Below are 24,447 nucleotides of genomic sequence, written 5' to 3' on the forward strand. Positions count from 1 at the left end.
TGTAATATTTTGTTACAAAGTTGTCAGCAGCTGTGCTTATGCTTTTCTGTTTCCAGAGGAATACCAGACCTTGCAGCTTCTTTAGTGCATAGGCATAACCCGAGGTGTGACTGAAGGTTAGGTAAGAATATTTCTGCTAGTATTTAGTTCTGTTGGCACAAGAGTAACAATAGTAACACAGCTTTATCTTCCCTAGTGCAAGAGTTGTCCTGCGCTTACTTTGTACCATTTTGTTCTGGATACTGTTGCTGTTCAAACCGCCATAAAGCTGGAGAGGGCTGTTAAGTTTAGCTCTGCTTCCTTTAGGTTTGCACCTTGTGTTGTAGACTCATGGAATGCCTTGCTTGAGGTATACTTTTAAATGTGACTTCAGGGATCGCAATTAGTCACTCTGATATACACTGTAGCTAGTATGAATTCTGTGCTATGTGTTTTTCAGTGTTAAGATGCTCCTCTCTGTGTGCTGATTTGTTTTCAGGGTTTTTGTTTGAGGTGGATAACTTTTGCCCCCTGCTCTGCTTTCATTTACCCTTTAATTTTTGTGTAGCTGCCTGTATCACCCACTGATTTCACCTAGACCATCCTTTCTTTTGAGGCAGAACTGACCTGTCCATATGAAAACGCTAAAGATACTTTTCCAGACTTTCTGGGAAGCCCTCTCAAAACATCAGGAGGTGTGCTTCATAGTCATTGTAATCATGATTCAGCTTTCTTTCCATGATCCTTCTTTGCTTCTGTTAGCTTCGTAATCAGAATTTAGGTAAACTCACCAGTGGTGTAGTGAAATAATCACTTGACTTAAAGTGGTGTATCTTTGCATATCATAAGATTTTTCAGGATGCTGTGAGCTAGCTGGAGTCAAGGTGCCCCCTTTCACGGGGGCAGTTATGTCGTGGCTTATGATGGAGGTTTGTTTTACACCAGGCAGACTTGCAATCACAAATAGCAGAGTAAAAGTGCTTGTGGCAGTTTTTATCTTACAGGTAAGCTCAGTATATTCACTTCTCAACTAAGAAATGTTCAATTATTTTAACAGGTCTATTAGTTGAAGATCATCAGATTTTCAATGATGGGTGATATAACTAGTTTCCTTAGTAGAATCACATTTTCATTCCCATTTGCAGACTGCTGCATAGATCTGAAAATCTCTGTAGAGATGGTGAAAGGGGTATCTAGAACTTGAGAGCCAAAAAGAAAAGAATAATGTATTGAGTTCAGTAATGAATCATGATATATGTGACCTCCTGTGATAAAGAAGGTGAAACTGAGTCACACTCCAAGAGTTTTCTAGATTACACTGTGGTTTGGTAGATGCTTTTTCTGATAGTAGTCCTTGTTTAAGTGGATTTGGCAGCTCATACCTACCCTTTCTGGGCTGATTTTTATTTGCAAATTGTTTCAGCTATTCTGTTTTCATTAGGTGATTGTGTTGCAGACAGGGAATAATGTGGGGCAAGACTCAGCTGCTGGGGTAAGGCAACCCTCTTCAAATAGGACAGCTGTGGAGTATGAACTATAGCTCATACCTCAGCCAGTTTAACTCACACCTCTAACACTTTTGCCCCATGCCAATGCATCTCTCTTGAGGCTGGGGTGGAAGATACTGGTGTCCTGTGCTTCCACACGTACAACTTCCATGGGAAAGGGAAGGTTCCTCCATGGTTTAAACTGGCTTGGGCCTCTGCTATATCTGCCTGTGGCAAATTGTTCCTGACAGCACACCTGACTCAGGCTGATATAAGCATTACTGTGGCCATGAAATAAAGTGCAGCAGTGAATTGATGCTGCTGGACATCCTATCTCTTTTGTGGGAGGCATTTTCCATGCAGGTCAACACCATCTACTGCAAGGCTGTTCTTAAGCTTGTGTCTCAGGAGTGTGGGGTAACCAGCAGTTGATGAATGTCATCTCACCTTTGCTTGGGAGTGAAGCATTAACAGATTGTCTCCAATGGGAAAAAAGTTTCAGGATTTTTATTTTGATGCAATAAGCAATGCAACACTGTTGGAGCTGGAAAAAATTGCCTCAAGTTTGAGAAACGTTTGGGTCTCTGTGTAAAACTTCTGGTCCATGCTGTTTTGTGCTAGTGTGCACTCCCATTCTTGAGCTATTTGACTCTCTTAATCTGTTTGTAAATTTTCTAGCTAGTTGTTACAATTGCTTCTCAGTGGAGGTTGTACCTGGTTGCCTGCTGGAACTCCATACCTGGAGGTTGAACAAATAAGAGCACCATCTTTGAATTGAAATACTGAAAAGCAACTCCTGTTTCAATTTTTATTGTTAAAATTTGTTTGTTTGGATTTTAGTTTAGTTGATTTTGTTTTTTTTTTTTAATTTAGATCTTATTCTACTCTTAAACTATCTTTTTAAGGATACATGCAAAGTTGGTAGTTAATCAAGCTCTTCTGTTGTCATTCTTTGCCATTTTATGATGTCTGTGTTTTCTGGTTTATTTTCTAAAGTAATAAAATGCAGGTATTTACATGAGAAGATTCCAGTCAAGTCCTGCATTGATGGTGACTGGCTGTGAAGAAAATGAGGCAGTCATACAATAAACCTCCCAATCTTGAGTTAAAATGTAAAACAAGCCCACAACCCCTGACTTGAACAACTAGCCAGATCAGCGATGCAGTATCTGCAAATTGGAGGATCTTTCCACCTCTGCAAATCCACATGAATACAGCTTAGCCTGCCAGAGCAATTGCTGTATCTTGAGGTGATGTTGACAGCCATTACAGGGTCCTTGGCTTTTCTTGAATTCTGCTTCCAAGACTTTTGATTCGAGATAAGAAGGTTGCATGCCTTCGTGTTATTCTCTTCTTGATATCGGATCATACACACAAAAATATTCCTTGTGGGAGGGAAGCAGGAGAAGATCTGTATTTTGCCTTTTGCCTTGCTATACTCTACACTCTGGCAACAAGCTTTATAGCTTGTCACTTCTGGTTTTTTGGGGTTGAATTTTCAGTTGTAATCAGTGAGATAACCTGCCAATTAGAGTGCTAACATTGGATGGGGAGGCCTGTTTCCATTTCTTGCACTGTGACACAGCCTGGTAACTTTATTGCTTTGCCTCTCTGTTCTTCCTTGAAGAGAGGAGAGATCTACCCTCTTTTAGGGTATTTGGCAGGGCACTTTTCTGCTGTGAAGGCAAGTTCATTGCAGTGCTGTAATTCAGATGTGTAGCTGTTTTTCTGTCATGCTTAGCTCATTAAATTTTAAATGTATTGCTGTGAGTTTGGGATTGCATCAGAGAAAATGTTCTTAGACTTGGTTCTCAGAGGAAAAGGAATAGCTTGGTTAAGAGGGATGCTTGGAGAGGAGTGAGGATGGTCTGCTGCGGCTTTTTTTTTAAATTACAGACTAGTAGTGGAATTTTAATGAAGTCCTGCAGAATGGGTAGTCAGTCAGAAGCACTTATATCAACAGTACTTGTAGTTTTTTGCTGCTTTTTTGGTTTCTGAGCTTACTGCTGTGGTAAGTTACTGTAGCAGTGAAATGGCTGTTTGACACAACATGTACCTTGTTGGCTTCTTGATTGGTTCAAATGAAACTTCTCTACTGGAGATGCTGTTCTACAGTGAATAAAGCACTACTCTAAAGCCAAAGAATTCTTTTTCTCTTGAGCTCCAAGGGCCTGTTTAGGGACCCCAGCAGGCAATGCTCTGTATTTTGTCTGTGGAAGAGAAGGTGTTTTGGTGCAAAAAGGTACAGAAGAGCTGTGTGTTGCTATACAGAACTTGGATATACGTGTTCTTTTAAACAGTACCTGTCTTAACATCCATAGTTCTTTTCTTCTGTATGCATGTTTCTTTATTGCTACTACAGAGTCAGGTTATTGATATTTAAGGTCCCTAGAATCCTCTGGAGCAGGGATGTCTGCATTAGATCCCTGAACAGTGCAGTTTCAGTAACAAGAATGGGGAAGCGTGAAATTTGAAAAATTGCTCGAGATGCACAGCTTTTTCTTAGTTCCCCCAGAAGCTAAAGCAAAGTTGTTTTAACTTGTAGTTGGAGTACTTAACTGGACATCATTCAGATAATGAGATCTCTCATCACAGGTGGATGGGAGTATCTTCTGTTTTGTTGCATGAATAAAAGAATGTTCACAACTTATAATTATATGCATGTCCTGAGATTTAGTGTATATTAATAACCGTCCTGTGACTTTTTTTCCCCTCCCTTGTTGCTTGGTCTTGCTTTTCTATTAAGATGCCTGTGACTGAAACATTCAAGTTTAATAGATTTTTGTCCTGAAAGGGACAGAATTCCCATGTTACATATAGACTGTAGGATTTTTCTGAATTAATTCCTGCTTCAAATCCCATAGCTGTGGATAAATATAACCAATCTTGACCAGAAAATCTAGGCATGAGAAATCCAATAAAAACCTGATGTGATGATGGTGTCTCTTGCTTCATACTAGTTAATGAGGCTCCTAACATGATGAATCTGAGTGCTGGGGGAGAGGGAAGGGGGAATAGATCTTAGCGACCAGCCTGTGCTTCCCTAAATAACACCTTCAGAATGCTAGGGTAGGGAGAGCATCGATCTGGTCCTGGAGCGCAGGTCTTATGTCTTTAGCTGGACCCTTGTAAAATTAAAGAGTGTCTTATGTCTGGCTGAATTTGATGAGCTTCCAATTTCAGCTGTTGGATCTGGCCATGTCTTTGAGAAGCTGTTTTTCCTGTTCCTGGATGTGTGATTTGTGGCTTTCTCCATTCCCCCTGCCCCCCTTTCGAAGTAGTGTTTAATTGCATTTGCTTTGGTAAGCAGCCTCTGTGACCTGGGCCTTTTGTTACTTACTGCTCTTCCTGTCTTTGTAGCTCCTGCAAATTTAGTGACTGCTTTCTTCCAAGTCACCAGCTAGGACTAAAATGGTAAATGGCACAGGGCCAAGAGCCAATACCTGATGGACCTCGCTAGCAGTAGTTTCCCATTGACACAAACATTTCAAGAGCTGTCACTTAATTGATTTTGAATCTGTTTCATATTTATTTGACTGAGTTTTGTTTTGGAGGTTTTTTGGTTTTGTTTGTTTTAATTTTTGGGGGTGTGTTTTTCTGTCTGGTTTTAGTCAAAATATGTTGTGCCAGCCAAAAAACGTAAAATATTATATGATATTTATTGTTAATAAAAATTTTAGTTTCCCGCACGTCCAATAGGAATTTTTGTAAGCCCATGTTGATCAAAACCATTTTTTCTGTTAGTTCCTGAGTAGTCCTCTGAACCATTCTTGGTTTGGAAACCTTTACCGAGTTGAGATTCCGGTACTTATTTGTTTAACGTTTTGACATTTCAAACGGATGATTTTTTTCTTTTTCAAGCCCCTTGGGACTTCCTCAATATTTCAGGACTTTCTGGAATTAAACACTACTGGAACTACTCTTTGAATAAGTCCCAGAAAAAAACCCAACACACCTCCATAGAATATTAAGAAGTTAATGTTACTAACACTACTTTGATAAATTTTGTTGAATGATTGTATGCCATTCTGTTGAATGTTTTTTAATATACTACCATATTCTTATTTGTATTACCTAAAAAACCCAATCTACATGTGTCTTGTTTTTGATCTTATCTTTGCTTACTTTAAAGCTGTGTGCATCTCTTCTCTGACCTTTGTAACATTTCTGAATTTTGGTTTATCTCCTCTGCTCTGAATCTTCCTGTGCATCTTCCAACCTCTTGTCTCCTCTTTGTGCTTTTACCCTTAGTCACATTGCAGGTTTGGGTTTTGCTTTTTTGGTGGTGTTTTGTTGTGTTTTTTTTTTAAAATTTTTTTTTTCCATTCAATAGGTCAGATTTTTTTCCCTGTGGTTTTGATGGTTCCTAATAAGTTCTTAAATAGTTAAGAAATTTAAACAAAATATTTGGACAACTAATGCCTTAAGTTACTTGGCTCAATTTCCAACTTTTTGAAGTTGTCGTTTTAATGTATTAAGGTGACTGTTTATTATAAATAAGTGCTGATGAATCACTTGTCTTATTTTCTGTTGCAATTGGTCCAATGCAGTTGGACTTGATGGTCCATGTGGGTCCCTTTCAACTCAGGATATTCTGATTCTCTGACCTACTTCACTTAACTGCTGCCCTGGCTGATACTGATTTAGTCGACTGAGGTTTAGTTTACAAATTGATATTCACAGATTAAATTAATATGCACAGAAAAGGGGTGAGGAGTTGAAAATTAATTATGTTGGTTTTTATTTTCTCCCTTCAGCACCCTTGATGTGTTGATTTTTTTTTTTTTTTATTTATTAACAATTTATGTAACAATATATTCAGACCAATTGTTGCCTGTCTTTTTTTTACTACCCTCAAAATTATTTGTGCCACAAACTTAAAGACAAGCTTTACTGCTTTGACCAGGTACATATATAGGACTGAATTGTGCAGTGATTATTCAAAGATATGTTTGAACTGTGCTGTCTTGAGGTGAAAAAAAGCAGTGTTTGACATGCTGGGCTCTGTGTCAATGGCACTCCAGAAATGCATCCCTGTCTTCTTCTGAAGATCTCGCATTCTTGTTTTTTATAGTGGAGAATGTGTCTTTGGCTAATCCACATTGCTAGAGATCAGCCAGGAAAGTCCTCTCCTGGACTATTGACTTCTCTAATACTGTTATCTCAAGGAGCCTGGTAGCTACTTAATCATTACAAGTGCTCTCAGTTTTAAGGGAAAAGATGACTTCAGGATCTAACTGGATTTTTTTTTTTTTTTTGTAAAGCTTAAGTTAAACTGTTGTGTTAAATTGTTGTCTTAAACTGTTGTGTTAAATTCTTATCTTAAACCATTAGCCATCAAACTACCAGTACAGTTTAAATTTAGGACAAAATATTTGATTACAGATGGGTAAAAATGCCAAGAAAAGATGAAAATAAAACTGCTTAGATGCAGAGACAAAAGTAGTGAAATTTGACCATGCTGAAAACTGCATAGTCAACTCTTTTCTTCTCTTTAGTCTTAATTTCTTTGCTTGCTACTCTTAGCATAAAAATGGTACATACATATTCTGATTTTTGTCACAGGTTGGTTTAGGAAATGCTTTACTTGCAGAGCTAACAATTGTGAAATAGGAGTAAGTATGTAACAACCTCTGCATTTAAAAAGTTATTCCACCCTTGCTTCAGTACTAAGGGTTTTCTTTGTTTGTTCTGGGATTTATTTATTTTTTTCTAATTCTTCACTTCCTAGAGAGTCTTCTGGGACAGAGTTGTTTTACACTTCATAAATGTTGTATGTTTTAAAACATTAAACCTTTTTTTTCTAAATTCTTACACTAACATCCAGAAGATGTTTTTCATTGTAAAGATCAGTATTTGTAAGACTTAAATTTGTGGCTGCTTTAACTGTGAAGGACATATCTGAGAAATCTAAATACTACCAATATTGAAAATCTAATCTGACATATAAATAATACTGATTTCTAAAATACTGGGATCTTCATTCTTTTTCTCTCTTCTGTTATTCCTGCAACTTTTCCACTGGCCCTTCTGTTCAGCTGCTGTGAACTCTCAGACACTGAAATACAGATGATGAAAATATAGAAAGTGGAATTTAGCAGAGGCAGCCATGTTAATTTCTGTTCCATTTGAAATGCAGGAAAATATCATCTGCCAAATGGAAAAGGACAATCGGTGGGAAAAGAAATGTTCTTTTCAAGCTTCTAAGAGCAGTGACAATGGAGAGAAAAAATACTATAAAAAGTAGGCAGCTCCTTTTTCAAGATTTTGTTTTCAATGTATTCTGCATGATTAACTGTACACAGTTGCTCTTTTGGAGCCCTGAATGACTGAACACGACATCACAGGGCTTATACTGCCTTTGCTGCATTTCTCTTTGCATTTGGGGGGAATAGGGCTCAGCTTCATGGCAGTTTTACCAGTCTTTAGTATAATTTTTGAATACATTCATACTTCCCTTATTTGCCTTTTTTAATGTCAAACATTGCACATAAGATGTTCTGCTGTTGCTATGCAACTGCTAAATCCAATATTTAATATTAATAAAACCCGAGTGGCATTAGCATCACTCAGAACAGGGGGCTAGCAAACTACCATCGTACAATATCCAAGCTGTAAAACTTGGCAGGGACTTCAGTGTGCAATTGCATGCATGGCAAACTGTGGGGCAATGAGTCACTGGCAGTTACTATTTTAAGATTGATGAGTTTGAGTAAATTTCTGAGATCTTTTGATTTATTTATATATATATAAAAATGTAAGTTTTTAAACAAAAAGATTAAGAATGAGGTTGATTAGCTGTTTTCCTTAAGGTTTCATTTCAGAGTCAAATTCTGAGGGGTCACTACCCATAAAAGAGTCAGCATTATAAACCTATGGGTCAATACCCTGATTCTCCTATTTTTCTTCTAGGTCAGGTTGGTCGGCCCTTTCCCACTGTTCCTGCCACTTCCTGAAGCCTGAATTGGCTTTTTTTGGAGGCAGTGCTACTTCTCTGCCTGACAAGGTGCTGTTGGATGGGATGTTTTTCCAGTTTTTCTTCTTCCACCTTGTTTTCTGATCTCTCCCTATTTCTCTTTACTCTTAACTGCTATTTCACCTCACTCTTTTTTTTCTTTCTTTTTTTTTAATCCATTTCTTTTTTTTCCCCCCCTTTTTTTTTTTTGTTGTTCTCCACTCGGTCCTCTCTGAGATAAGATTTTTAGTGTCAGGCTCTGACAGGTGTTAGATCATGGATGGTCTTGTACCCCAGCAATGCTTTGGCCATCTAAGTCATGTTGCAGACTGCAGATTCTGTAGGATCCTGCATCTGACAGCTGGTGGTGTTGGTGCACTGACACTCGCTGACACCCAGAGGGGTGCAACACTATTTGTCCTTTATTTTTCAAGACTGCTGTGCAAAACATAACTTTGATATTCGATCTGGATGAAGTCAGAATTGTTTTAGAATTACTGTTCTTCTACAATGTAATAACTGATTTCCTTCGTAGTACGTGATCGTCTAGATTTTGACTGATTTCTTAAAAATAGCTATTTCAGATAGTTTGTCCCCAATTCACCCATGCAAATTTCTCTAAATTTAAAATCATATTTTTGTTTCTTAGGTTTTTTTTCCTGCTGCTTCTTCTGCCCCTCAAAGACCCAGACAAGTAGGAGAAGCTAGGAACCCCCAAACCTCTATTAAACCTACAAAGCAAAATTATTAAGGGGGGGGAATATAGTAAGTTGTACTGGCCATATTGTGAATACATTTTTATAAGCAGGTGAAATTTGTCTGTCCCCCTTGAAGTAGTCTTTGTACTTTTCATATTCACTCTGCTAACCTGTGTTCTCACAGCATTGGGTAGTTAATAGCTCTGTAGCTTTTTTTACTGCCAGCAGGGGTTTAGTGTAATATTGATTTAACATTTCCCAATAATGGCAGTAATTTTGGTGAAGGTTTTCCCTCTTTTGGAATAAACTCGAATTGGTTACATGTGTTTTATGTGAGGCATAAATCATGGCATTGAAGTAAATTGGACTGTGTGTGTCTTAGATGCAGATCTGTGATTGGAATTTCGTTCCTTAGTGACACGGCGATGCTGAATCCCTTTCCTTTTAATTTTCTCTCCTCAAACTTGTGACTCCTCAGGAAACACTGGTTTTAATGTTTGCTGAAATTCAGAAAAGTAACTGAATGCCACTGAGATGGAAGAATGTATTTTTTTTAACTGGGAAAACATACCTTATTTCAGTTCGGAGACTTAAAATGAGAGTATTTTTGTGTAGAAATTAACTGGTCATGTTGTAGAACATATAGTTTTTTGTGTTCTTTTCAAAATGGTTTATTTCAATGTCGTAATGTTCTTCATTTTTAACCTAGCTATTTACAGAAGTACAGGAGTCGGTGGACTCTGTGCTATGGTTTGTCAGTAGTTCAGTCATCACAATTGACCCATGTATCTTCTAATACTTAGAGAAAGCACGTTGAGCTCTGTTCTTGGAACAGATAAATATAGAACTGCTATTGTGAATATTGTAGTGACGTACTTAATCTAGAAAGCTAACAATTCTTTTATTTGCTTTTAGGGTTTGAAAGTATTCTAGAAGGCCTGTTTGGACCTGGATTATTAAAAGATCTCAGTTTGTTTAAAGGTATTCAATCTCTATGTTTGTATCTTGTTCTGCATTTCTAATGACAGAAGCAGCCCCAGCTCTGCCTCTAGAAAATGTGTGTTACCGTGGTGATTTGTGCTTCTTTTCCCCCTCCCCCAGGCAGTGCTCACAGTTAGTTTCATATTGGCTAAAATTACTAATGAGTGTGCGTTCATCTTTATGTAGCTGGGAGTGTATTTGGCAGTGCTGGGAAAAACAGATTTGTTGTGCAATGATAAAATGTATACAGTTTGGTAATCTGGGGACTTAGAAAAATGGCCGATATGAAGCCTGCATCCTCAGAATGCAGGCAAGAATGTTGTGAAACAGGTATTTAATTCAGCATTTCTCTTTTGGCTCCAGTTGTGTCGTGGTTTATGAATATGAAGTAATTTGCTATTCTTCTGATTTACAGACTGTGAGCCTGAAGGTGTTTCTGATTGGTCTTTTGATGAAAATTGTCTTTTCTGCTGCCTGAGAAGAGAAAAAGTGAAGGTAACAATGCAGATGTGTGAAGCTAGTAGTTGTAGGGGAGGGACAAAGGGAGGGAGTTTGCTGCTCTGTTAACTGAATATGGAAAATCTGCAACCTCCTGCCCCTTTCCCCTCCTTTGGAAGAAGGTTTTCTGAATTAAAATACGCAAGTTAATGAACAGACCTGCCTCTTTTGTGCAACTTTTTCTTTGTAGTATGTGATGCAGGTGGTATGTTTTTTCCCCCCTATGTGTTGGCCCTTTCTGTTCAGTGTTTTTTATTTGTTGGGGAGGGGGATTGAGTTCTTTGTCAGAGATCTTGTTGGGAATCATGAAACCCTTCCTCGGGGAGCCAAACTGTGGCTCGTGCATGTTTACTACAGTCAGGCGATGGGCTTATCTTCAATATGGAAATGTGGTTCATTTTAACAACCTCGAGTCTTGTTCTGTGTCTGGGAATCCCCTTCCCTGTGGGCCATATCCTTTTATTAAAGGGCTCTCATGTATGGTAGATTCTGTACTGTGCTTGTTCATAACCAAGTCAGAGCCTAAACATGGACAAGTCAGCTTTGCCAACTTAATAAACTTGCAGTTTGTTTTATTAAGGAGATTATAGGTGTATATGAAACAAAAGCTATCATGCTATACGTGGTTGTTGCTCAGCCCATGTGTTGAAATAATGATTGTTCCATAGCATAGGAAGGAAGGATCATCTGCCTTGGCAAAACTTAATTTACTGGAACTCGTAACTATTACTTTTTCCTGCACAGTGTTAAACAACACCAGAGTGGATCTCTGTCAACTTAGGAATGAAACAAAAGCACTCTTTCCTCTAATATGTGTAGCTGCATGGCTTGTCCATAAAGGAAGTACCTTGTTGACAGTGATACTTGCCATATTGCCAGTTTATTCCTGTTTCCGTATTACAGTTTCTGTTAAGGCATGGGAGGAGGTTTAGGAATGCTTGCATTTAGAATAGATACGAAGCATAATTCCTTCATTGAGGCTGACAGCAGGTAAGATGTGTGTATGCTTGTGGTGTAAGGAGTTCTGTCTTTTGTCTTACCTCATCTCATAAAAGGACAAAATTCAGTGTTTAGCACAGTTCTTGTTAAGCCATTGCATTAACGCAGAAAATAATTTTGTGGCACAGTCAGAGACTGATCATAGTCTGGGAGAATCTGACAGTGTATGGGTAGATCTTCAAAAAGATGGTTTATATCTCAGTCATCCTCATAAGTCCACAATAACTAAAATAAAACTTTTGAAAATCAGTGATTGTTAGGTGAAGACAAAAATGAAGAGCATGAATGTCTACTGTATAGTGTGCTGATCAGGTACAGTGCCTTGTTCTTTCCAAGCTTCTATGCCACCTTTAGTCAGAAGCTGAGATACCACTATTTATATTTTCCTCTACTTTGCTGGGTTTTTCTTTCTGGTTTCACAAGTGTAGCCCGTAATTGAGTATTACTGGGAAACTGGCAATGTATTCCTTATGCAAGTGATAGTTATCATTAATGTTAAGGATCCTCACACGATTCCCTGTTGTACTGTGTGGTGGCTTTTAAATGGGTGAAAGAAAAGATGCAGATGTGGTCACACCTGATGTGCTCCACGATGTTTTGTCATCAGGGGTCGAAGGAGATTTTAGGATTGTGTACAGGCTGATACAGAATGCAGAAGGGGTGTGCAGCATTGCTAGGGGAAGAGGAAGGAGATTTGTCCTGACCAGGCTGGAGAGAACTGTGAGATAAGACTTTAGAGTATGTAGGGGTTTTTTTCTTTTTTTTTTTTTGTTTTTGTTTGTTTGTTTGTTTGTTTGTTTACTGCTCTCCAGCCTCTCTGTCAGTTCTGTTGGGTTTGGGGTTTTGGGCTTTTTGGTTTATCTTTTTTTGGTTTGGTTTTTGAGGGAGGAATATGGCTCCTTTTAGATATAGGGAGTTCTTGTGTGTCAGCTGAGAGAGATGGCAGGGTGGGAGTGCTTCCTTTCTCCTGTGGGTGCAGCAGATTGCTGCACTGCTGGCACTGATGTCATTAGCTTGCAATACAGATCTAAATAGGATTCTTTCATGAGAGCCTTCAAATAGTGCGAGTTTGACAACATCTTAATTTGAATTGAAATGTCATAGAATTTTTAGAAAAAAGTTTGTAACTTAATTTGGTATTTAGCCAAATAACGGACATCCTTCAGCTAATGAACTAAATTAGAAATGGTGCTAATTTATTTGAAATGTCTTCCATTGAGCATCTGTACTAATATCTGTAACTCTTCTTTTTAGGGAGTTGGAGGCTCATTCTTCTGTAACTGCTAAAACTGTCTGTTCCTGTACATAAAGTGATAGCAGTTGTGCTTTCTCTACCTTACCCTCTATTCTGCTTTTTTTTTAATTGTTCATCTGCATCCTCTTAAATTTTTAGGAAAAGAACCAGGCAGGGTGCGATGATTTGGGTTTGTGCTTATATACTGCTGAGTTACAGAATTAAAAGGTATGTAACTGATGTTGTAGCTGGGAGCAAGATAGCCACAAACCACATGGTTGTGGCTGGCCTTTTTTTCCAATGAGTACATCTTTAGCAATACCCATCTAGGATTGGTTGAATAATTAATCAATGTCCTTGATTTTCACCTTTGACTGACATGTAGGTACCTGGTCCAACAAGTTCAAAACCAATTAAAATCTTTAGGGTTTTTTTCTGGATTTCATTTGCCCTTAAGAATTCCCTGTAACGTAGGAGACCAGTAGTTGTGCTTAAGAAAAATTGAGTTCTGGACTGTAGGATGAGAATTGAAGGCCAGTATTAGTTTATTGGCAGAGCTGCTTAAGGGGTAAAAAACTACATTTGCTCTCCCACTCTTTTAGTGATGTTGGTTCTTGCTTTTACAAGCAGTCAGATTCAATTACACAACTTCTTCAAAGGATGGAGAACCATCTGCTGAAGTATTCTAAAAAGATTAATTTATTTGTAGCAGTAGTTCTACTTGCAAATACTGAGCAAATGCATGCGTTTTTTGGCAGTCAAAATACAAGACAGGTTTTGATAGAGAAATAGACTTAAGTGTCTTCATGTGTAAGGGGTAATAAACTACAGACAAAGTAGGGAGCTAACATTTTCCCTGTCATATTTTTACTCAAATTCAAAGCGTTATGTGCAATAACACAGAGCTTTTCGAAACTGGATTTTTTTTCTTTCATCACAGAATGCAGAATACAACAATTGTTTCTGTGTGGTATGATCAGAGAATAACTGGTAACCTAAGGAGCTGCTGCCTGGGTGCCTGTGTGCAGTAAGGCACGGGTACATTGATGGACAAGAAAGTCAAAAAAGGCAATTAGCTTCTCTAGCTGCCTACACATAGTTAGAGGAGGATCCGGTCCTATGGGACCAAATTTGGTGAATTTGCATTTGGATGATCTGCAAATGTGGTAATTCTCAATTACTTGTGGTCTTTATCATTTTTCCTTCTAAAAGGTTGTGGTACAGAAAAGACTCATCAATTCAGTTGGATTGCACTTTAAGTGTACTTGACTTACCTCTTTTTAATTGTGATTCCTAATTTTCTTTGTGGCTTGTTAGATCTGTCAGAGCTATCATTACAGAAGAAATCTGTAGCTCTATGTAGAATGTTTCTATCAAATCAGGTAGTCTCTACTGTTGGAGCTCAAGCCTAGTTTAAGAAAGGCCAGAAGAAAGGGAATATTGGAAAATGAATCCTTAAAGAGGATTCAGTTGAGTATATTCAGTTGAGTATGTGGAAAATAAAACACTATTGTCTAAAGTGACATAAAGCAATTTGTATGTATTAAGAGAAAAAAGGAACACACACACATGAACACACAACTAATCTCATTAGTTGGTGAGAGCAGAACAAGAAGGATAATACTCCTAAGCACATTAACCATTTTATGGATATATTTAAGCTACAAAAATAGCAAGAGAGAAGATGATTTCTAGGAGCATATTCTGGAGTCTTATGCTGTTGTTGACTGAAGACTGAATCTGGTCTGCAAAGTGCTGTACAATGCTCAGGCTTCAGTGTAAGGACCTCTCACAATTCTTTCATTTGTGAAGAAGTGTGGTAGGGTACAGCATGTGAAGGAGTTGTTTTAAAATTCAAAGTTACTCTGATATGATTTGGATAATTTTAAAAGCTTGTAAGTCATTGCTTTACACAGACATCTAAAAAGTAATATGTCATTATTTGATTATGATTAGTCATAATAAAAGTTTCTGAATCTGGTGGCCTTTCACTATGGAGGAGCATAAACAATAAGATGTGAACTGTGGGTAAGTGTCTGAATAATTCTGAAGTTACCATTATCATCTAAAGCATTAACTTGTAGAATAAGATGGCAAAGGAAATATCTGAAAATTAGTTGAAGTTTCAGAACTCTTAGAACTTTTGATGGCTTTAGAATGTGTTTAAACTGTGTATGGAGATCCTCAGTGTGCTGGAACATGCTCTAAAACATTTTTAATGGATTTTATCACTTAAAAAACTCAAGCATTTATACTGTCAATTTTGTACTACGTGGTTTTAAAATAATTTGATATGGAGGCTAAAACCTGAAGAGGCTGTTTGTGATAATCTCCAGCTGTGTTTAGTAGTAATGTGGGGTTTCAGTTTTATTGGTGCATAAATGTTAATGTAAGCATGTTGTGTTTTCACTGATTTATTTTTTCTCCCTCTAATATAGATAATAAATGATATTCAGTAGTCAAGATAAATTTGTTTTGAATTTGATAAATCTGACATCAGTCATCTTCATATAAAAATATGTATGTTAAGTAAGCGAGGGAGGTCTTAAAACTAATTAAACCATCTGAATTTTTATTAATGCTAAGCTGGGAGCAGTTGTAGATGCTTTAAAGGACATGCTCAGAATTGAAAATGATCTTGATAAATTTGAGAAACAGGATAGACAGACTTGTGTTATCAAGTCACAAGTTACACATGTCTGAAAAGTGATAGGATGGTAAAATGGTAAACTATTTTGGGGGCTATATCAAGAGAGGCATTTTTCTCAATAGAGAGAAAAACCTAAATGCTGGTGAAGCCTCACCTGACTGTAGATTTTGAGAGATGTAAGCAAACCAAGTAACACTGAAATGAAAGCAGCAAGAATGACTTGGTCTTGCAGATAGAAGGAAAGAAGACTCTCTGGTGCCCTTAAAGCTTGTCTACAGAAAATAGTCAATTATTTTCCTTTTCACAGGTTAAGAATTAAAAAGGCTGTACAGTCTTAAGAAAAATTAGGTGTTGGAGAAGACAGCCTAGGGATGCTGAAACATTCCTTTCTTATTCACTCTTCCTGATCTTGCCTTCTGGGGGCAAGGGGGTAAGAGTATGGTGGGAGTCTGGATTGTATCCCTGGGGTCCATGGGTTGACTGGTCAACCATGGGTGGTCTGTGGGAAGCCTCCCTCCTTTTTCTCTGCAAAGATGAATAGGAATTATCTTGTACTGGACTCTTCCCACTTCATCTGTGTGTGTCCTGCAGCTTAAACATGAAATGCTGTATCCATATCTGCACAACAACAGTGTGTATCATACCTTTCTCTTGTGTCAGCAGTTTAGCTTTTGGAATTGCTGTATCAACATTTCCTCCAAGGAGGGTCTCAGTGAACATGGAGCACTAGTGCTGACAGGGCTGGGCTGCCCAGGATTAGGTGGTCTCTCAAGGTCACGCACTGACCTTGCGCTTTGAAAACCTGAGCTCTGTATTTCAAAGGATCTTTGACTTAATTACATAGTTATGCTGTTTATCTTAACATACAAAAAGAGCTTCAGCCCTTAGGGAGCATGTGCAAACCACTCCAGGTGTCTTTCTCTGAGGGTATATTGTTCAGCATAGTGATACTGCACGTTAGCTGGTGGGATTCTTCCCACCTGAAGGGAAGCACAGAGAGAATAGAATGAATCCTGTGTTATAAATAATATCTAAAAGTAACTGATTGGTTACAAATATCCTGGAAAAAAACCCCCCAAATGACAATGCTATCTAAATATTAATAGGTTTTTCTTCTTCCTACTGTTGCTGCTGAAAACTTTGGTGTGATTCAAGACTGTAGAGTGAGAGGGTAAGCCTGAGATGTTGTTCCAAATAATGGTTATTGGGAAGAAATGCTGGAAAATGTAAAAAGAAAAAAACCACAACCACACACCCCTAAATCACACAAAAGAAGCCCCACTCTTGGAATTTGACTTTGAATAGCAATCACAATCAAATGCTTAGTGTGAAAACTTGAATTTTCCATCTGGGGTGAACAAACTGCAAAGATTACTGGAATAATTGTGGTACAATGGATAAGAAAATAATAAAAAATCCAATTGGCAGAAACATTTCCAGTATGTTTTGTCTCATGTAGTCAGTGCTGTATTGCAGGTGCCAGAAGATGCCGAAGATTATTTTTTTTCTATGTGCAAGGTTAAATCTGACTCTTTTATTTTACTTACTCTTTTATTTTCTTTAGCATGGACATTTATAAAAACAATATATGCAAGGAGATGCTCTGTGGTTTGAGGGGTAGTAACTAAACACTGCCATTTTCTTGCTATTCCCCTCCTCTCCTGAATGCAGATGAAGTGTTCCTTTATTCAGCTGTTCACCAGTGTAAACCACTTACAATTTTTTTTTTGGTTGATCCCTTTTTCTTCATTCCTTCTCTGTGAAGAAAATGTACAGCTTTAGTTAGCCTTGTTAGATTAAATTGTACTCTTCTTACATTGCCTTTATATGAGTAATATAAAGTACACTTGTTTGTGGTGAGCTGTGGTGCCACTGGACTCTGTTTCCACCAAGTTACTAGGCCAGGATTTACTGTGTATGTCTTAGTTGCAAAACACACTAGGAAGATTTGAAATGCATTTTGTTGGCCGAGGCTTATTTTTATTTTAGGCTTCTTCCAGAGCTGTAGTCTGTTAAAGGGCAGGGTGTCAGATCAGGTTGAAGGCATAATGTTTCCTTCAATTCTGAATTCTCTGTTTGTCCTTTGAATTAAAAGAAAGTTTTTTTGCAATGGCTCATGGGACTTTAGCTAGAGGATGCCAATTAACTCTAATGGATCTCATCTAGCTGAATCTCTGTGCATCAGTTTGCAGAGTTTCCTTTTAAAGCAAAACTTCTGTAAAGGCTTAGATATTTCAGTGATTGCTACAACACTTCTATATGCCTAGATTACTTCTGTTATTAGTTAATTTGCACACGTCTGCTTTTTATACAAATTGATAAGCTGAGTTTACAGTTATCCTGATAATGCTTAGAAGATAATATAACTCATCTTGGACTGTCAGTAAATAGGACAAACCCTGCAATAAGCTTTGCCAGATGCAGCAACACAGTTTCAAAAAGAGCGTACAAGTATGTTCTGTGAAGTCTCACCTGAATCGTAACTCTCAAAAAATATTTGTCTTATTATCCACAAATGTTTTTATTGTGAAATCCTGTACAGATATTTCACATATTTTAGTATCGTAAAAGTACAACTGCATTTTCAGGGTGTTCATAAAATGCCAGTTAACCGTGGGAGCACTGGGATGCCTGGCACAGAGGTGAACACTTCTGGCTAATCCATCAGTTCAAATTAGTCTTTAATTCTTTCATACGATCTTAAAAGAAGTGTCTCTCTTCTATGGGAGCAAGCAAGTTTGAATCCTCTGGTATGGAACAAAGCATCAGCCACTTTGTGAGGTCTTTTCTTCCACAGGCTCTTACCTTCATAACATCAAATGTGGTTTTCCTCACCTGTCGCCTCCCTCATCACATGCTCCTCATCTTTTTATTTGGCACAAAATGCTGCTTTGTCTCTGTACCCTGTCTGAATAGTATCTCCCTTTACTTTTGAAAGAGAGCTTTTGGAAGCTGTTGCATTACAAATATGATGTGAGAGCCCATGTTGTTCAGGCCAGAGTCCACATCGTTTCATATTATTACCCTTTGCGCGTAGTTCACGTGACTGCTGTGTTTGTTAATTTACTATGGGCTGGCTATCTAACCTTGCTTCATGAAACCTCTTGAAGTTGAGATAGCACAAACTTAAGAATTACTTATTTTTTCATTTATTGTGATTTATAAAGGAATTGCCAGTTCTTTCCTTCCCTTCTAGTCCCACAAGGATATGAATCTGAAATAAACTTACACAGTAGAGGCCAAAAAAACAGATGCAGCTTAGATATTATGGTAACTGATACTTTGTAAAGGTTAACAAAACAAAACACTCCCTAAACCCAAAGAGTGGTTGTGTATGCATTCCTGCAGTAGGTAAATACAGGTAACTTTAATATAGCTTAAAATGAGAGTGGAGGGAGAGGGACAAAAAAGGGATTGTTCTCCTGAGTAGGAGCAAGGCCTTAAACTGAATGAAATGAGAAAAGGGGTGTGTATTTGGGTGAGGAATCCAGGTGTTTAGATTTTGTATTTTTGTAACTTTTCCTTGTAGTTTCTTGAGCATATTTAAAATGAGTGATTTATCCTGGCATCTCACACATTTAATTATCCTAGTTTGAAAATATTGGAGATAATTGTTTCTGATTGTAAGAGAGAGAATGGATTTTAATTAATTGTAGGTGTTGTAACAGCTAACTTAAGTTTATTTCACTTAAAAGAGGCTACTACTGAGCCTCTTCACAAAAGGACCTGTTTGTTGATAATGCTTGGTCATTTTTTGCTCAGTTGCATGAATGCTGTGTAGAGTAAGGAGAACTACCTGTGTTTTGCCTTCAATAGTTATTTCTTGGATCTAAAAGTAACAACCAAAGAACAAGTGCTAGGTATGAGATTTGCAGCCAAATGCTGTAAAACATCTAAGTCATCTTCTTTATACTGGGCTCTTATTTCCCGTAATGTTATCAAAACTTACAGGCTTCTGCTGCATTTACAACAAGAAAACAGGACAAAGTACAATGTTCTGAAGCAGTCAAAAAAACAAGTCGTGGTTTCAATAGATTCAACTCTGTGCTGAGTACCTAAAAAAGTTTTGAATTTAGTAAAATATTTAACGCCTAAGGAACTTTATTAATTTTGGAGTCAGGAAGATCTTACAAATATTAAATATCTTTGCAGGAACACTTAGTCAGTCTGGATGAGCCAGCCTCGGAAGCTGGACAAGAAGCTCTGCTTAGACAAGAGCAAGCAAAAATCATTCGTTTTGAAAGGCAAGCGGAAGAGTTCCTCAATGCAGTCTTTTACAGAAAAGGTTAGTTTTAATGGGGGGAGGGGGGAATAGTGTCTCTTGTGGTCTTTTTGCATGCAATGCAGTTATCAAAGATCTGATGTTCAAGTTGTCACTGTTATGTTCGGTATTTTTCAGTTGTCTTCTTTATATGTATTTATTAAGAGTAAAAATTGACTCTCAAGTAATGTAGCAATACAACAGTGTGGGCTTGGGACTGAGGATGAGAGTAGAACATATTTAACCCTAAACCAGATCTCTCCATGAGAACACTGGTGTTTTCACTTTTGGAGAGATGACTCAGTTCTTACTCAGCAGAACTGTTCCCCTGAACCAATGTTTTAGGTGAGTGGGCTGTTTAGAAGTAAGGTCAAGTGGCAGAGGTGGTAGTAGGTGGGTAATGTTTTTTTTAAAAAAATATTTATTTTATATTAATGGAATGTGTACTAATGCAGTTTTTCTTAAAGGTCATCACACTATGAGTAGTGATTACCTACCCTATCACCATCAATTTACAGTATAAAAATTGTTGGAATAGTGCTAAGGGGGATATATGAAGAATTCAAAATGTGATCAGCAAAAGAATTGGAAAATCTGTGCTGTAGAATATACTGAAAACAATAACAGCAGCTCAATGCTAGAAAATCCCCAAAATATATTCTGGAGAGTTGTCACTTAAACTGTGCTCTTAGGAAGGCAAAAACTCATTTCACTCTTTTCTACAAATCTGAGAAATGGGAATCCAGAGGTTGCTTCCAAATGCATCTTGAATGAAAGTACATCATACTTATCAGTCTAACCCATGTGTGAGAAAATCTGCCAAATCAGTGATTCCAACCTATCTGCTGGGGGACAATGCAAGGCTTCAGTTTAACAAATTAGAAATTGCTGTAGCCAGTCCTCAGCCCTTCCTCCCAGTGACCAAAATATTTAAAGGTGTTTTAAGTAGATAACAGTATCTTAGCCTTTCTTTTATGACTCAAATGAATAAATACAAGCTATAAATTATGATGCTTCTATACTTTTTGCAATACATGCAGGATGGTAGGGAAGGATAGTTACTGCATTACTACTGATAGTTCAGATAATGCCTTTATTCCAAGGCTTCCTTTTCAAGTTTGGGTTTTTTTTCTTTTAAGGTAAATGTTTCCTTTTGCTTTTAAATTTATCCCATCTCTCTTTAAATCCAGAAGGAATTTAAGAAAACTAAAATCTAGAGAAATTACAGGTTTCTTCCATATTACTACTTGATATGGTTTGAAGCTGGCTCCCTGCCAAGTCTCCAAACCTTACCACCAGAGTTCCCCCCCCCCCTCAAACCTCAGGGAGAAGAGGGAGAAAAAAAACGAAAGAAAACCCGAAACGAGAGAGAGACAACCAAAGTGAGATATATAAATATATTTGCCCTTATATACAATTAAAAATAAGGGAAAGGGAAGGGGGAAGGGAAAAGGAACAAAACCAAAATATTATATATATATATAAATATCCCAATTAGCAGCCCAATATCTATCCACTAAAAGAGTTAGCAAAGAAATAGCTCACTACTCTCCTGGGACAACCGAGGGTCGCTCCGGAACGATCGCCGGCAACCTCTGTCTCCCAAGGTCGACAAGGCCTAACCAGGCCTCTCTCCCCAGCACGGCAGACTCAACAGCAGGGAACCTGCACCTCCAAGCCGCCGGAAGGAAAGAGAGCAAAGGCCTCTCCTCCTTTCTTCTTATAATCTGGCTTACGTAAAAATCGTAGGGAATACTGGGTAAATCTGGACCCTTCCTTGGTTACAAACTAGTCACCAAGGAAGGCCTAGCCCAAACCACCACACTACTTCTGGTGAGGAAAAAGAAGGGCACTTCCATCACTTAGAGATTGTTTGTTTATGAAAGACTTAATTCCTTTAACACTGAGCTTAAATTTTTACTTATGATGTGTGTGTGTGTGTCTTCTAGGAAAGTGTATGCTTTTCTAATTTCTTGGGAAACTAGTGGCAGATATTGCAGTGTGCTAATGAGGGGTATAATACTCTGTCCATGGCCAGATACATGGAATGAAGATAATAAAACATGTCAGATGTCTAAGGAATGTTTGAGAATTTTTTTTAATATACTCTTGTTTTCCTTCCTCTGGCAAAACTATGCTTGGTGCAAGAGTAATAAGGAAGGGATAGAAGCCTGCCAGGAAGTCAGTTCTGAATCCTCAATGCATTGTTGTCAAACTTGTCTGTATTTAGATTGCTTGAAATCTAACTCATGCCCCTGCCATAAGATCCCCAGGCACTGTCATACCAAAGAGGACACAAAGAATGGCAGAACTCTGATGTTCCTGCATTGTTCAGAGATGCTGAGCTCTCCTGGCTTTGTGCCAGCAATTAGTTCTTTTCTTCTTTCCATCCTCACTGCTGGTAACATTTGAGACATGGGTTTTGTAGCCCAGGCAGATCAGGGAAAATGCAGATGTTCTGTGAACAGGTGCCTGTCGTATATTGAGGCCACACATTCATGTACTGAACATAAATAAGTAATTAGCAAGATCAGCGAACTTTTTGAACAGGTTTAATGCCCATTAATCTTACATCCTTTCTCTGAAATTTGTGTCCATGCCACTCTGACTCAGTAATGCTTTCTTCAAATGTTCATATTTTCTAATGAAAGCAGGGTGGTAGAACTTAGTTGTCTGTTACCTTTACTTTGTAGCAGGATAGGACCTTTTTCTGGTTTAATGAAATCATACATTTTTTTTTGTTCAATACTGCCTTTTTAAGATTTCAGTATAAAAATACACAAAAGCTACTAAGGCTTTAAAGCTCAGAGGTACTGCTTTAGACTATAGCTGATAAATATTTGCTACATTTTTTCTTCTCTGAGAATTTCCATGTTTTAGTTAGTTTTGTTTTGTTTTTTTTTTAAAAAAACCAAAAACCTAGACAGGAGTCAAGATAAACATCTGGTTGATTTCAAGAGGTGCTGCAGGGGCACCAGCTCATATTTTCCACTCATTTTTTTTAACAGCTTTAATCCTTAGCATTCAGGCTTTCTATTAAGCAAGAAGTCTTTAACGTAACTAGGTAACTATTCTTCTGCTTGAAAATGCAGTTTTGTGTCCTGAACTAGTGAGTTTATCTTGAGCAGCACTAGAAAGTAGTCATTCTGGGCTGATTCTTTGAAGGTACAGATTGTGAAGATGCATGGCTGTAGACATATGTAATATTTTATTTCTGGGTGTGTAAATATGTTCAGCTGCAAGCATTACTGAATTGAATATAAAAACATGGTGCACAGTAAAGGCCTGATTGTTCATCCAGAAAACACAGGTGCCACGGAGCTCTGCATTCCTGCCAGCCCCACTTGTATATGCTACAAGCACATGTCAAATGGTGTCACACAAATTAGTGTGATCATGCCATCAATTTGTGTCCCTCTGGGCCTCCCTAGAACCTTTTTATGTCCTTCAGCAGTTTATAGTGAAGAGGCTAGAAAGTGGAAGAAATGTCACCATAGCAGAACAAAGCCTCCACCCTTTTCCAGGCTGGTGTCCTTGTGGGCCATTTGGGAAGGAAGTGAGACTAAAAATGTACCAAAATTTAAGTTTGGCTCATTTCTTGGTGTAGTCTTAAAATAGTAGTATCTCATACTTAGCAAAAATAAAACATCCTGTAGATTTTACAAGAAAATGGTTACATATTTACATAAATGTCCTGAAAGTTTACAGTTATTATGCTGCTAAGAGAGTATACATAGTGACTGTATAAGGTCTTAGGTGTAGAAAGTTGTGGTTAACAGGAAGGAATTTGGGCTTGACGAATGTTTAAAGCTCAATATGGTTTTTCATCAAGAAACACCGTGGCTGCTTACTGCTGCTCTCTGTTTTGTGGGCAACCCTGCTCAAACCTTCATGTCAGTCATGTCTTACACATACGTTAAAGCTGGTTTGTTGGATTGATGCACTTTTGTAAAAAATGGTGGCAAAAGGCAAATCTAACACTGTAATGTCCCACAGAAGATTTTGCTAATGCATCTAATAGTTCAATTTCAATAGATTGCCTTTCAACCTGGGCAATTTCTTTTTAAAGAGGAAGTAAACACTTCTCTATTGTTCCCTTTTAAGAGCTGCTTTTAAAGATTTGGCTGGAGAACACAATCAATGTTTGAAGTGAAGTGGTAGGGCTTAGCTTCTGTGATTTAGGAGTTAGACACTTGCCTTCACATCAGGGATTAATACTGGTCTAAAATACTGATTTTTGTCAATAAATTTTAGTTGCCCACACTCCCAAATACCTCTGTATTTATACGCTATTTCATATAAATAAATCGGAATGTCTACCTGTTCCATTTCACATTACTTACTAATAGATTTAGCAACTCTTCTAGAAATCTAATTACTTTTCACGTGACACATCTTGGGTTTTTGTGTATTTGCAAGTAGCCCCTGATGGTGTATTGATTACCATGGTAGAAATGTCAAAAGGAATAGATAGAATGAGATGGAAGACACTTGAACGTTTGATCTTCATGTGAATTATTTTGAATGATCAGAACTGTAGGGCTTTAATTCTCAGTAGACTTGTAGGGGACTGCTGCAACGTTTTCCCCTTCTGTAGCTGCAGGTAAGTTGCTCAGTTCTTGCACTAAATAACCTGTTCAATATTTTTGGAATGGGCTTCATTACTTGGTACTTTTGTTCATGGGTCTAGCTCTCCTTTCCATTT

The 24,447-nt window shown here is 37.8% G+C and overlaps 1 protein-coding gene across 2 annotated transcripts in view; it reads left to right on the plus strand.

Annotated features, from left to right (window-relative positions):
• LCOR (ligand dependent nuclear receptor corepressor) overlaps nt 1-24,447 on the plus strand; it is a 62,215-nt gene that overhangs the window by 21,939 nt on the left and 15,829 nt on the right. For both annotated transcript variants that reach the window (XM_051799988.1, XM_051799989.1), the window contains exons 2-4: nt 10,035-10,100; nt 10,516-10,595; nt 19,634-19,766. In XM_051799988.1, coding sequence (XP_051655948.1) covers nt 10,035-10,100; nt 10,516-10,595; nt 19,634-19,766 — 279 coding nt within the window. The remainder of the gene's footprint in view (nt 1-10,034; nt 10,101-10,515; nt 10,596-19,633; nt 19,767-24,447) is intronic.

The sequence above is a fragment of the Manacus candei genome, unplaced genomic scaffold (genome assembly GCF_025592945.1).
Source record: "Manacus candei isolate 608988 ecotype Guabito, Panama unplaced genomic scaffold, ASM2559294v1 h1tg000050l, whole genome shotgun sequence".
Lineage (NCBI taxonomy): Eukaryota > Metazoa > Chordata > Aves > Passeriformes > Pipridae > Manacus > Manacus candei.